General features: G+C 46.1%; 1 protein-coding gene across 1 annotated transcript in view; it reads left to right on the top strand.

Moving 5' to 3' along the window:
- Positions 1 to 13,150, top strand: part of DNAH9 (dynein axonemal heavy chain 9) — a 324,201-nt gene that overhangs the window by 175,158 nt on the left and 135,893 nt on the right. Inside the window, 1 exon segment of the mRNA XM_075351461.1 lies at positions 450 to 624. Coding sequence (XP_075207576.1) covers positions 450 to 624 — 175 coding nt within the window.

Raw genomic sequence — 13,150 nt, 5'->3', positions numbered from 1 at the left:
CTGCGGAGGTCATCGGCTCCTCTGATTCTGGCTGTGGACCTCACTAGGGCCCTTTACACCCGTCACGTTGACCAGCGTTGGGTGGAGGAACAAGGACAACAGAAAGTATTAATCCGGCTGCAGATGAGTCGGCGTCACTTTTCCTTCCTCCATTGATGGCACATCAGAGAACTAATGCTCCGCTTCCGTTTTTGATCTGCTCGCTCATTGTATCCGCACGTCAGATCTGCGAGCGCGGACACCTGCGGATTACAGCTTCAATGGATGGAGCATCTGGTTATTAGTCTCCTCCGATGACGAGTCCCGGGATGATCTCCTCTCGCCCAAGGCTGAGGAAATCTGCAAAAAACACAATGTGTCCTCGAGTCGCCTCCAACGCAACCGGCCACTGGAATCACATGGGGGGGGTGGCACAAGGCGGAAATTACCAATATCTCTATTTCCGCTAGGTTCAAGAAGATCATTCCCATCCCGGAGCAGAGCATGGTCCAGATGTTGTGTTACCTGCTGGAGTGTCTCCTGACCAAAGAAAACACCCCCCCGGACTGCCCCAAGGAGCTCTACGAGCTGTACTTCGTGTTCGCAGCCGTGTGGGCCTTCGGAGGAGCCATGTTCCAGGATCAGGTATAGGGGGTGCGATCAACCTCAACCTGTATACTGGGTGTAATCCTCAGTGTCTGTATTATTCTGTATATATACACTGCACAGTACCACTTCTCCTGTCCTGTATACTGGGTGTAATCCTCAGTATCTGTATTATTCTGTATATATACACTGCACAGTACCACTTCTCCTGTCCTGTATACTGGGTGTAATCCTCAGTATCTGTATTATTCTGTATATATACACTGCACAGTACCACTTCTCCTGTCCTGTATACTGGGTGTAATCCTCAGTATCTGTATTATTCTGTATATATACACTGCACAGTACCACTTCTCCTGTCCTGTATACTGGGTGTAATCCTCAGTGTCTGTATTATTCTGTATATATACACTGCACAGTACCACTTCTCCTGTCCTGTATACTGGGTGTAATCCTCAGTATCTGTATTATTCTGTATATATACACTGCACAGTACCACATCTCCTGTCCTGTATACTGGGTGTAATCCTCAGTATCTGTATTATTCTGTATATATACACTGCACAGTACCACTTCTCCTGTCCTGTATACTGGGTGTAATCCTCAGTGTCTGTATTATTCTGTATATATACACTGCACAGTACCACTTCTCCTGTCCTGTATACTGGGTGTAATCCTCAGTATCTGTATTATTCTGTATATATACACTGCACAGTACCACTTCTCCTGTCCTGTATACTGGGTGTAATCCTCAGTATCTGTATTATTCTGTATATATACACTGCACAGTACCACTTCTCCTGTCCTGTATACTGGGTGTAATCCTCAGTGTCTGTATTATTCTGTATATATACACTGCACAGTACCACTTCTCCTGTCCTGTATACTGGGTGTAATCCTCAGTATCTGTATTATTCTGTATATATACACTGCACAGTACCACTTCTCCTGTCCTGTATACTGGGTGTAATCCTCAGTGTCTGTATTATTCTGTATATATACACTGCACAGTACCACTTCTCCTGTCCTGTATACTGGGTGTAATCCTCAGTATCTGTATTATTCTGTATATATACACTGCACAGTACCACATCTCCTGTCCTGTATACTGGGTGTAATCCTCAGTATCTGTATTATTCTGTATATATACACTGCACAGTACCACTTCTCCTGTCCTGTATACTGGGTGTAATCCTCAGTGTCTGTATTATTCTGTATATATACACTGCACAGTACCACTTCTCCTGTCCTGTATACTGGGTGTAATCCTCAGTATCTGTATTATTCTGTATATATACACTGCACAGTACCACTTCTCCTGTCCTGTATACTGGGTGTAATCCTCAGTATCTGTATTATTCTGTATATATACACTGCACAGTACCACTTCTCCTGTCCTGTATACTGGGTGTAATCCTCAGTGTCTGTATTATTCTGTATATATACACTGCACAGTACCACTTCTCCTGTCCTGTATACTGGGTGTAATCCTCAGTATCTGTATTATTCTGTATATATACACTGCACAGTACCACATCTCCTGTCCTGTATACTGGGTGTAATCCTCAGTATCTGTATTATTCTGTATATATACACTGCACAGTACCACTTCTCCTGTCCTGTATACTGGGTGTAATCCTCAGTGTCTGTATTATTCTGTATATATACACTGCACAGTACCACTTCTCCTGTCCTGTATACTGGGTGTAATCCTCAGTATCTGTATTATTCTGTATATATACACTGCACAGTACCACTTCTCCTGTCCTGTATACTGGGTGTAATCCTCATTACCTGTATTATTCTGTATATATACACTGCACAGTACCACTTCTCCTGTCCTGTATACTGGGTGTAATCCTCAGTATCTGTATTATTCTGTATATATACACTGCACAGTACCACTTCTCCTGTCCTGTATACTGGGTGTAATCCTCAGTGTCTGTATTATTCTGTATATATACACTGCACAGTACCACTTCTCCTGTCCTGTATACTGGGTGTAATCCTCAGTATCTGTATTATTCTGTATATATACACTGCACAGTACCACATCTCCTGTCCTGTATACTGGGTGTAATCCTCAGTGTCTGTATTATTCTTTATCTATACACTGCACAGTACCACTTCTCCTGTCCTGTATACTGGGTGTAATCCTCAGTATCTGTATTATTCTGTATATATACACTGCACAGTACCACTTCTCCTGTCCTGTATACTGGGTGTAATCCTCAGTGTCTGTATTATTCTGTATATATACACTGCACAGTACCACTTCTCCTGTCCTGTATACTGGGTGTAATCCTCAGTATCTGTATTATTCTGTATATATACACTGCACAGTACCACTTCTCCTGTCCTGTATACTGGGTGTAATCCTCAGTATCTGTATTATTCTGTATATATACACTGCACAGTACCACTTCTCCTGTCCTGTATACTGGGTGTAATCCTCAGTGTCTGTATTATTCTGTATATATACACTGCACAGTACCACTTCTCCTGTCCTGTATACTGGGTGTAATCCTCAGTATCTGTATTATTCTGTATATATACACTGCACAGTACCACTCCTCCTGTCCTGTATACTGGGTGTAATCCTCAGTGTCTGTATTATTCTGTATATATACACTGCACAGTATCACTTCTCCTGTCCTGTATACTGGGTGTAATCCTCAGTACCTGTATTATTCTGTATATATACACTGCACAGTACCACTCCTCCTGTCCTGTATACTGGGTGTAATCCTCAGTGTCTGTATTATTCTGTATATATACACTGCACAGTATCACTTCTCCTGTCCTGTATACTGGGTGTAATCCTCAGTATCTGTATTATTTTGTATATATACAATGCACAGTACCACTTCTCCTGTCCTGTATACTGGGTGCAATCCTCAGTATCTGTATTATTCTGTATATATACACTGCACAGTACCACTTCTCCTGTCCTGTATACTGGGTGTAATCCTCAGTATCTGTATTATTCTGTATATATACACTGCACAGTACCACTTCTCCTGTCCTGTATACTGGGTGTAATCCTCAGTATCTGTATTATTCTGTATATATACACTGCACAGTACCACTTCTCCTGTCCTGTATACTGGGTGTAATCCTCAGTATCTGTATTATCTATATATATAATTGCCTTATTCTGTCTGTCTGTCTGTCTGTCTGTCTATCTGTCTGTCTGTCATGCTCCGAAATTGTGTCCTTACGGTGACACAAAGCTGATTGGCCGCTGGGCTCGCCATGGCCCCGCCCCCCCACACGGATTGGCCTCTCGCCCCGGCTCTCTGCAGGCCCCGCCCCCCTCACGCAATGCACGCTCGCTGTGGCCCAACTGACACGGGGCTCCGATTCCCAGGTGAGTACACACACACACATCAGATCACACTCACTCTCACACACACCTCACACATCACATCCACACATCACAACATGCTGGGATATCGCTTGCTTCTACACCGGCTCCGTCAGGATCCCAGCAGTGCCAGACATAACCTTGCGATGCTGGGATCTTAACGGAGGCCGTGAAAGCTGGTAACCATTATACACATCGGGTAACTAAGGTCCCTTAGTTACCCGATGTGTATCATAGTTACCAGTGTACACCGGCTCACACTCACACACACATCACACCTCACACACACATCACATCGCATCCACACATCAAGGTCCTGCAGCTGCGGAACATACATAACATAACAGCACACACACACACACACACACAAATCAGATCACACTCACTCACACACACACATCACATCGCATCCACATACTCACAACATCCTGGGATATCGCTTGCTTCTCGGCGGCGATATTGTGCTGTGAGCTTCCAGGACCTGACGGAGGATCACATGGCCAGAAGCATGTGATATCCCCGGATGTTGTGAGTATCAGCGCGTATGTGCAATATCGTCAGTGTCTGTGTGTGTGAGTGTATGCGATCGGGTGTGTGTGAGTGTATGCGATCGGGTGTGTGTGAGTGGATGCGATCGGTTGTGTGGGTGAGTGGATGCGATCGGTTGTGTGGGTGAGTGGATGCGATCGGGTGTGGGTGAGTGTCGGCAGAGGAGCACGGCGTGCTGGAGGAGGCTGGGAGCAGAGAGGCTGATCTTGGGGAAGGCTGGGAGGGGGAGGCTGATGCTGAGGGAGGCTGGAAGGAGAGAGGCTGAGCAAACGTGCTCCATCCGCCATACTGCGCACTCCCCATCGTGCTGCATCCCCCATGCTACGCACTCCCAAACGTGGTCCATCCGCCATGCTGCGCACTCCCAAACGTGGTCCATCCGCCATGCTGCGCACTCCCAAACGTGGTCCATCCGCCATGCTGCGCACTCCCAAACGTGCTCCATCCGCCATACTGCACACTCCCAAACGTGCTCCATCCGCCATACTGCGCACTCCCCATCGTGCACCATCCGGCATGCTGCGCACTCCCAAGCGGATGGAGCATGATGGGGGGTGCGCAGCATGGCGGATGGAGCACGTTTGGGAGTGCGCAGCATGGCGGATGGAGCACGTTTGGGAGTGCGCAGCATGACGGATGGAGCACGTTTGGGAGTGCGCAGCATGACGGATGGAGCACGTTTGGGAGTGCGCAGCATGCCGGATGGTGCACGATGGGGAGTGCGCAGCATGGCGGATGGAGCACGTTTGGGAGTGCGCAGCATGGCGGATGGACCACGTTTGGGAGTGCGCAGCATGGCGGATGGAGCACGTTTGGGAGTGCGCAGCATGGCGGATGGAGCACGTTTGGGAGTGCGCAGCATGGCGGATGGAGCACGTTTGGGAGTGCGCAGCATGGCGGATGGAGCACGTTTGGGAGTGCGCAGCATGGCGGATGGAGCACGTTTGGGAGTGCGCAGCATGGCGGATGGAGCACGTTTGGGAGTGCGCAGCATGCCGGATGGTGCACGATGGGGAGTGCGCAGTATGGCGGATGGAGCACGTTTGGGAGTGCGCAGCATGGCGGATGGAGCACGTTTGGGAGTGCGCAGCATGGCGGATGGACCACGTTTGGGAGTGCGCAGCATGGCGGATGGAGCACGTTTGGGAGTGCGCAGCATGGCGGATGGAGCACGTTTGGGAGTGCGCAGCATGGCGGATGGAGCACGTTTGGGAGTGTGCAGCATGGCGGATAGAGCACGATGGGGAGTGCGCAGCATGGCGGATGGAGCACGTTTGGGAGTGCGCAGCATGGGGGATGCAGCACGATGGGGAGTGCGCAGTATGGCGGATGGAGCACGTTTGGGAGTGCGCAGCATGGCGGATGGACCACGTTTGGGAGTGCGCAGCATGGCGGATGGAGCACGTTTGGGAGTGCGCAGCATGGGGGATGCAGCACGATGGGGGGTGCGCAGCATGGGGGATGGAGCACGATGGGAGGTGCACACCTCCCCCCAACACACACACACACGCGCACTGCACAACACACACACACTAGGAATCACAAACAACGCCCTACACAGACACCCACACACACAGACAACGCTGCACACACAAATATACGCACATACTGCACAACACACACATTGCTCAAAACATACCTCCCCCCAAAACACACCACACCCACACAAACCGCACAACACACACACACACACAACGCTACAGACACACAGCGCTCCACAAACAACGCAACACACGCAACACACATACAACACCGCTCTCACCCCCCGCGACACTCAGAACATGTACAGCGCCCTACACAAACACTTGGTAACTACACACAACAACATCTATATATATATATAACAAAAATCATACATTAACTACACAATACGTAAATTCTAGAAACCCGATGCGTAGAATCGGGCCACCTTCTAGTTCTGTATATATACACTGCACAGTACCACTTCTCCTGTCCTGTATACTGGGTGTAATCCTCAGTATCTGTATTATTCTGTATATATACACTGCACAGTACCACTTCTCCTGTCCTGTATACTGGGTGTAATCCTCAGTATCTGTATTATTCTGTATATAACACTGCACAGTACCACTTCTCCTGTCCTGTATACTGGGTGTAATCCTCAGTACCTGTATTATTCTGTATATATACACTGCACAGTACCACTTCTCCTGTCCTGTATACTGGGTGTAATCCTCAGTATCTGTATTATTCTGTATATATACACACTGCACAGTACCACTTCTCCTGTCCTGTATACTGGGTGTAATCCTCAGTATCTGTATTATTCTGTATATATACACTGCACAGTACCACTTCTCCTGTCCTGTATACTGGGTGTATCCTCAGTATCTGTATTATTCTGTATATATACACTGCCCAGTACCATTTCTCCTGTCCTGTATACTGGGTGTAATTCTCAGCATCTGTATTATTCTGTATATATACACTGCACAGTACCACTTCTCCTGTCCTGTATACTGGGTGTATCCTCAGTATCTGTATTATTCTGTATATATACACTGCACAGTACCACTTCTCCTGTCCTGTATACTGGGTGTAATCCTCAGTACCTGTATTATTCTGTATATATACACTGCACAGTACCACTTCTCCTGTCCTGTATACTGGGTGTAATCCTCAGTATCTGTATTATTCTGTATATATACACTGCACAGTACCACTTCTCCTGTCCTGTATACTGGGTGTAATCCTCAGTATCTGTATTATTCTGTATATATACACTGCACAGTACCACTTCTCCTGTCCTGTATACTGGGTGTATCCTCAGTATCTGTATTATTCTGTATATATACACTGCACAGTACCACTTCTCCTGTCCTGTATACTGGGTGTATCCTCAGTATCTGTATTATTCTGTATATATACACTGCCCAGTACCACTTCTCCTGTCCTTGACTGATGGACTAGTGAATTGCGCTCCTGGAAACCTAATAAATAAGACACCACACACTGCGTGACATGGATTAAAATTTTGGCCACAGCAGCCCTTTATTTTTAATAAGAAAAAACATCAACAAGAAAAACAAGATTATCGGCCCAGAGATGTGGTTGTTATAAATCCCAGCCCCATATCCCCCTCCGCCGTGTACACCTAGCTCAAGGGGGAATCTGGGTATACCCCTTGATCATTTTCCTTGTGTCCGCTGAGCTCCTCCCCAGGGACCCATCTATTCCACTGTCCACTGAGCTCCTCCCCAGGGACCCATATTCCACTGTCCGCTGAGCTCTGGCCCAGGGACCCCATTAAAAACATAATTCTCCAACCAACAAAGAGGGGGTTTAAACAACCACATCCCGCCAAGACTCGCTCTTGTGACACCTTACAAGAGTGAGTTCCTCCACAACTTAATGGCTCGTTCTACTCCTTCTTGTATTCTCAACATCCATATATCAATGCCAATGTCATTAAGATGTACCTTATCATCTCTCCAAAAATGTTCCTTTGTATTTTCCAGCATCTGGTGACGTATGGCCACCCCTCCGTTTTCCAACACAAATTTTGTTATTTTTTATTAACTTTTATCCTTGTATTATTGATGCGAGCCACTGATCGCGCTGTTCTCCACATTTGTCTAGCTACTATATCCGACCAGACCACCACTGTTTCTGGGTAAGACCTCCATAAATTCAACATATCAAGCTTTATGTTCCTAACTAAATGTCTTGATGTTCTTATTGCTAAATCATTACCACCTAAATGGATAAGTAAGACGTCCGGGGGGCGGTAGAACTCCACATGATACTGGATTTCTCTCAACAGCTGATGCCACTGCATTCCCCTCTTTCCTATCCATGTCACCCGTGCCAAGGAACTGGGCAACCCCAACTGTTTGCCATTAGGCCTGACTGCTGCACGTAAGGCCCCCCAAAAAACAAATGAATGTCCCATGATCCAAACCAGGCATTGCTGTTCAGCTAAAACAAAAAACAAAAACACAATTATCACACAATTGTCTAAATGAAGACACAACTACTATAAGATTACCACAATGTACACATATATATATATATACATGTACGCCATTTATAATAAATGTAATCGAATGTAACTCTTAAATCTGCTCGATTCCCATCTCCCGATTTTTTTTTTTTTTTTTTTTTTTTTTTTTTAACTATGTCAGGCTCTAAGCCCCATCTAGCAGCTTCTGTGGCTGCTCCTATCCTAAATGAGTGTGAAGTGAATGCATTTGGAGACTCTCCCAATATTGTCAGGCATTTTTTAAGAACTGCTGTGAATTGAAATTGTGACAATGACTTACAATCCTCATGAATTGCTTAAAGGAAACAATGTGATCCATTTTCCTCTACCCTGTTGATCAGTTTTTGACTTTGCTAGAAAACATTCCAATCTGTCTGTGTACTGATGCACGTCCTTGTCTTGTAGACCCCCACTTCTGGTGGAGCTACTCGACACCAACTCGCTGATTCTCAAAAGCGCCAAAAAAAGGCCAGTGTGAATGCACAACTAAAGAGAAACACTTCAAACGGACTGCTCCAGACTCAGCCTAGTACACTCAGTATCTGCTGCAATAACTGGAAAGAAATCGGACTCCGTTTATCTCTGGTCTTCTTACAACTTTTCCTGTAACCCTTTAGGGCCTGCTTAACTAAAAAATGCTTTGTGTAATCAGTGAAGTCGAGCAACTTAAACCAAAAAGCTAATCCAGACATTTTACTATCAATACTGGACAATGAAGTACCGTCCACAAAGGCCCTGCTAATGTAAAATAACAACAAGGAAACATTGTCATGTAACCTGGCATCATGTGCCACTAGAGCACACAAGTCTTCCCATTCCCTCCATGCTGACTGGTACCTCTGCCATGTGCTTACACCCACAGACCGTTCTATCAGAGCGTATGCGGTGTCACTGGCAGTGACCACAGAAAATCCGGACACTTCTTGCCTTGTACCTCTGCCATCGGGGCTAACGAACGGAATCTGTCCCACTGAAAACGAGACAGAGCATCAGCCACAGAATTGCACACACCGGGGACATGCACAGCTGTAATCTGACAATGTGACTTTAAACAGCGCAGCACTAGATGACGCAGCAACGTAACAACAGGCAGGGAAGACGCTGATTGTTTGTTGATGACTTCTACAACTCCCAAGTTATCACAATGAAATCTCACTTTTCGGTTTTGGAAAATATTGTACCAAATTTCACAAGCAACCACTATGGGGAACAATTCAAGGAGTACTAAGTTTCGTGTTAACCCATTGTTTCTCCAACTCTCTGGCCACCTATCTGCACACCACTGTCCAGAACAATATGCACCAAAACCAGTTGACCCCGCTGCATCAGTGTGGATGTCTAGATCAAAATTTGAAAACCGGTGGTCTGATCCACAATGACCTCCCATTAAACTCCATTAAGAACTGTTCCCATACCGCCAGATCGTCCTTTAATGTTCTAGCCAGCCGCACAAAGTGATGTGGAAAGGTTATGCCTGAGGTAGCTGCAGCTAGGCGCCTACAAAAAACTCTACCCATTGGAATAATGCGACACGCAAAGTTCATTTTTCCTAACAGCGATTGTAGATCCTTTAATCTGATCTTACGGTGGGATCTAGCTTCTCTGACTGCCTCCAGCAGATCACTGACCTTGTCATCCGGTAATCTGCACTCCATTGCTTCACTGTCAATCAAAATTCCTAAAAACTTGATAAGTGTAGACGGGCCTTCTGTTTTATCTGATGCTAACGGTACTCCGAAACACTTAAAAACCGACTGAATCGCTGCCAATAATGAAGCACAAACAAATGACTTTGGTGGACCAATACATAGGAAATCATCTAGATAATGCAGGACAGAACGCACGCCGGCTTCCTTCTTTACTACCCACTCCAAAAATGTGCTAAATGATTCAAACAAGGAGCATGAGATGGAGCAGCCCATCGGTAAACACAAGTCTACATAAAACCTGCCACTGACAACCCAAGAGATGGAAGCTTTCTGGATGGACTGGTAAGAGTCTAAAGGCAGCTTCAATGTCTGTTTTTGCCATTAAAGCTCCTCTGCCGTACTTCTGTACCCATGCAATCGCTGTATCAAATGAAGTATACGAGACTGTGCAAAGTTCCTGATCGATTCCATCATTAACTGAGCTTCCATGAGGGAAGGACAGATGATGGATCAGCCTAAACTTGACTCTTAAGTTTTCTATTGGCATTTTGGGGAATGGGCCTGCCATGCGGCCCAGGTCAATTTCTTTGTTTAGTTTTGTGGAGACAATGTGAGAATATGTATAAGCTGAAGCAAGGTTACGAGAACAGGTTAATGGGCCTGAAGTAGATGGGATCTTAAAACCTTCTGAGAAACCCTCCCCCAGCAATTGTGCTGCTTTTCTATCTGGGTACCTGCTTAGATAGCCCGCCATCTCCCCGAGTCTAATTGGGGTTTCCCCCTTTTTGGTTAATCTCTGCTGTTGGAGTTTTATTTCGTGTAAAGCATTTTGATAGGCTATGGTTTCCACTACAGAAGGTGCATTCATGTTTGTACCTGCATGTGTTTCCGAATCTGCACTGGCTATCATTGAACTGCCAGCAGCAACCTTTTCTGTTTGCTGCCGACAATCCGCTTGCTGATGATCTGCCGACATAGCCCTGAAAGGGCTGATTAACCCCCACGTGGCGCTGTCATGAGACGCATCCATAAACTAATATCTTTGTGATCCCAACGAATCCCTTGGCGACCAGCCTTTCGTTGGCGAAACTGCTCATCATAGCGCAGCCATGCTAAACCTCCATACACACGGTGCGCCTCCCCGATAGAATTCATGTAACAAAATAAGGCAGAGCAATGTTCAGGAGTTTTTTGGCCTATTACACTTGCTAATATGGCAAAGGCATGGAACCAATTGCTAAATGTTTGGGGGATGAGACAATACCGTCTTTCTTGTTCCTCTCTTTTCCTCTCATCAAACCTTACTCTATCCAAGTTATATTTTTCTAAGGGCAATAATGAAAATATTTCCACATATTCGTCGGCCCAAATCTTCTCCCTAACCTCCTGTTTCAAATGAATTCCTAGAGGACCCTCAAAACATACATATAATTCTCCTTTTGCTGCATCAGATAATGGAACCCCTTGTGAAATTACTGCGTCCTCCTGTGTGTCTGGATCAGCACACGACTGACTTACCACCTCCGATGTCCGGGGACCATTCCCGCACCATGCAGCAATAGGAGAAGAGGTTATGGGTAAGCTAGACTGACTCAAAGCCTCCTTAACCCCTGACACTAATTGCTGTACTACTGAATTAAGATCCCATCCTACATTGCCGGGAACTGTACCCCCAACTGCGCCCACTGGACTCATTACAGGTGTTGTTACACTAGATATAGGACAAGAAAAAGTGTTCTCACCAATACCTGGCTGCGTCCTAGGTTGACCAGCCGTTCGTGACGTATTAGTTATAGTCTCTACAGCCCCTCCATTATTGAAGTGCTGCGTGCTGCTGCCCTCTAGTGGGGAGTCGTTATCTGTGTCATAGTCATTGTCTGGAATCTCTTCTGAGTCTTGTAGCTGTAGATTTCTTGCCGGACTTCAATCCTGAGCCGGCCGAAGAAGTCTTTGTCTGGTTAAAGTACTTTTGCGCAGTTGTCTTTTTGGATTCCTACCACTCCTCGTGTAATGAGAACCCGGATCCGGAAATGTTGTGTGTCCTAAGCCCATCCCCCCGTGTTGGTTTATTTCCTGGGGTAAGGCCGTATGATGTCCTCTAGAATGATGCAAAGATTGTTGAGGAAGTTCTAAGGATTCATGGTGGGCTGTGGTCACGTCAGTTGTAGCTTGTGTGGCTGCTTCTCTGGCTGGCACCTCAGTAGAGCTGGACTTTCTCCTTGCACTTCTTGGTGTCTCTCTGGTTAGGTGGTCGGGCTCTTTTCTCTGTCCTTTGTTATTCTTGTACTGTAATTTCCTTCCTGGTTTGTAAGATGGATCAGAGGCCGTGCTGCGCTTTGCTCTTTTCCTAGAAGTAACGGAAGGACTTATGATCCTATTGTGAGTCCTATTGGCCATTTCAGAAGTTAGTCTCTCAGGAGGTCTGGATCTTCTTAGAGTTTGATGTTCAGAAAGTTCAGAAGGGACAGATGCTGTATTCCGGGCATTCTTCAACTGCTTGTTTCGTCTTTGAGTCCAGGACAAAGGAATGACACCTTAACATGGGACCTATTTCTTATATGGCCCCTGCCCCCATCTCTCCTCCTGCTCGCTCACCCCCACCACCACATTCCTTAGGTAAAAACCCCCATCCCTTACTCCTTAACCCTTTCCTGGATCTATCACTGCCTCAGTCATGTACGTTACGGCTATCTGCCTTCACTCTGCTGTATACTGGGTGTAATCCTCACTATCTGTATTATTCTGTATATATACACTGCACAGTACCACTGCTCCTGTCCTGTATACTGGGTGTATTCCTCAGTATCTGTATTATTCTGTATATATACACTGCACAGTACCACTTCTCCTGTCCTGTATACTGGGTGTATCCTCAGTATCTGTATTATTCTGTATATATACACTGCACAGTACCACTTCTCCTGTCCTGTATACTGGGTGTAATCCTCAGTACCTGTATTATTCTGTATATATACACTGCACAGTACCACTTCTCCT

The sequence above is a fragment of the Anomaloglossus baeobatrachus genome, chromosome 5 (genome assembly GCF_048569485.1).
Source record: "Anomaloglossus baeobatrachus isolate aAnoBae1 chromosome 5, aAnoBae1.hap1, whole genome shotgun sequence".
NCBI classification, from domain to species: Eukaryota; Metazoa; Chordata; class Amphibia; order Anura; family Aromobatidae; genus Anomaloglossus; species Anomaloglossus baeobatrachus.
This window is presented reverse-complemented; position numbering and strand designations above follow the sequence as displayed.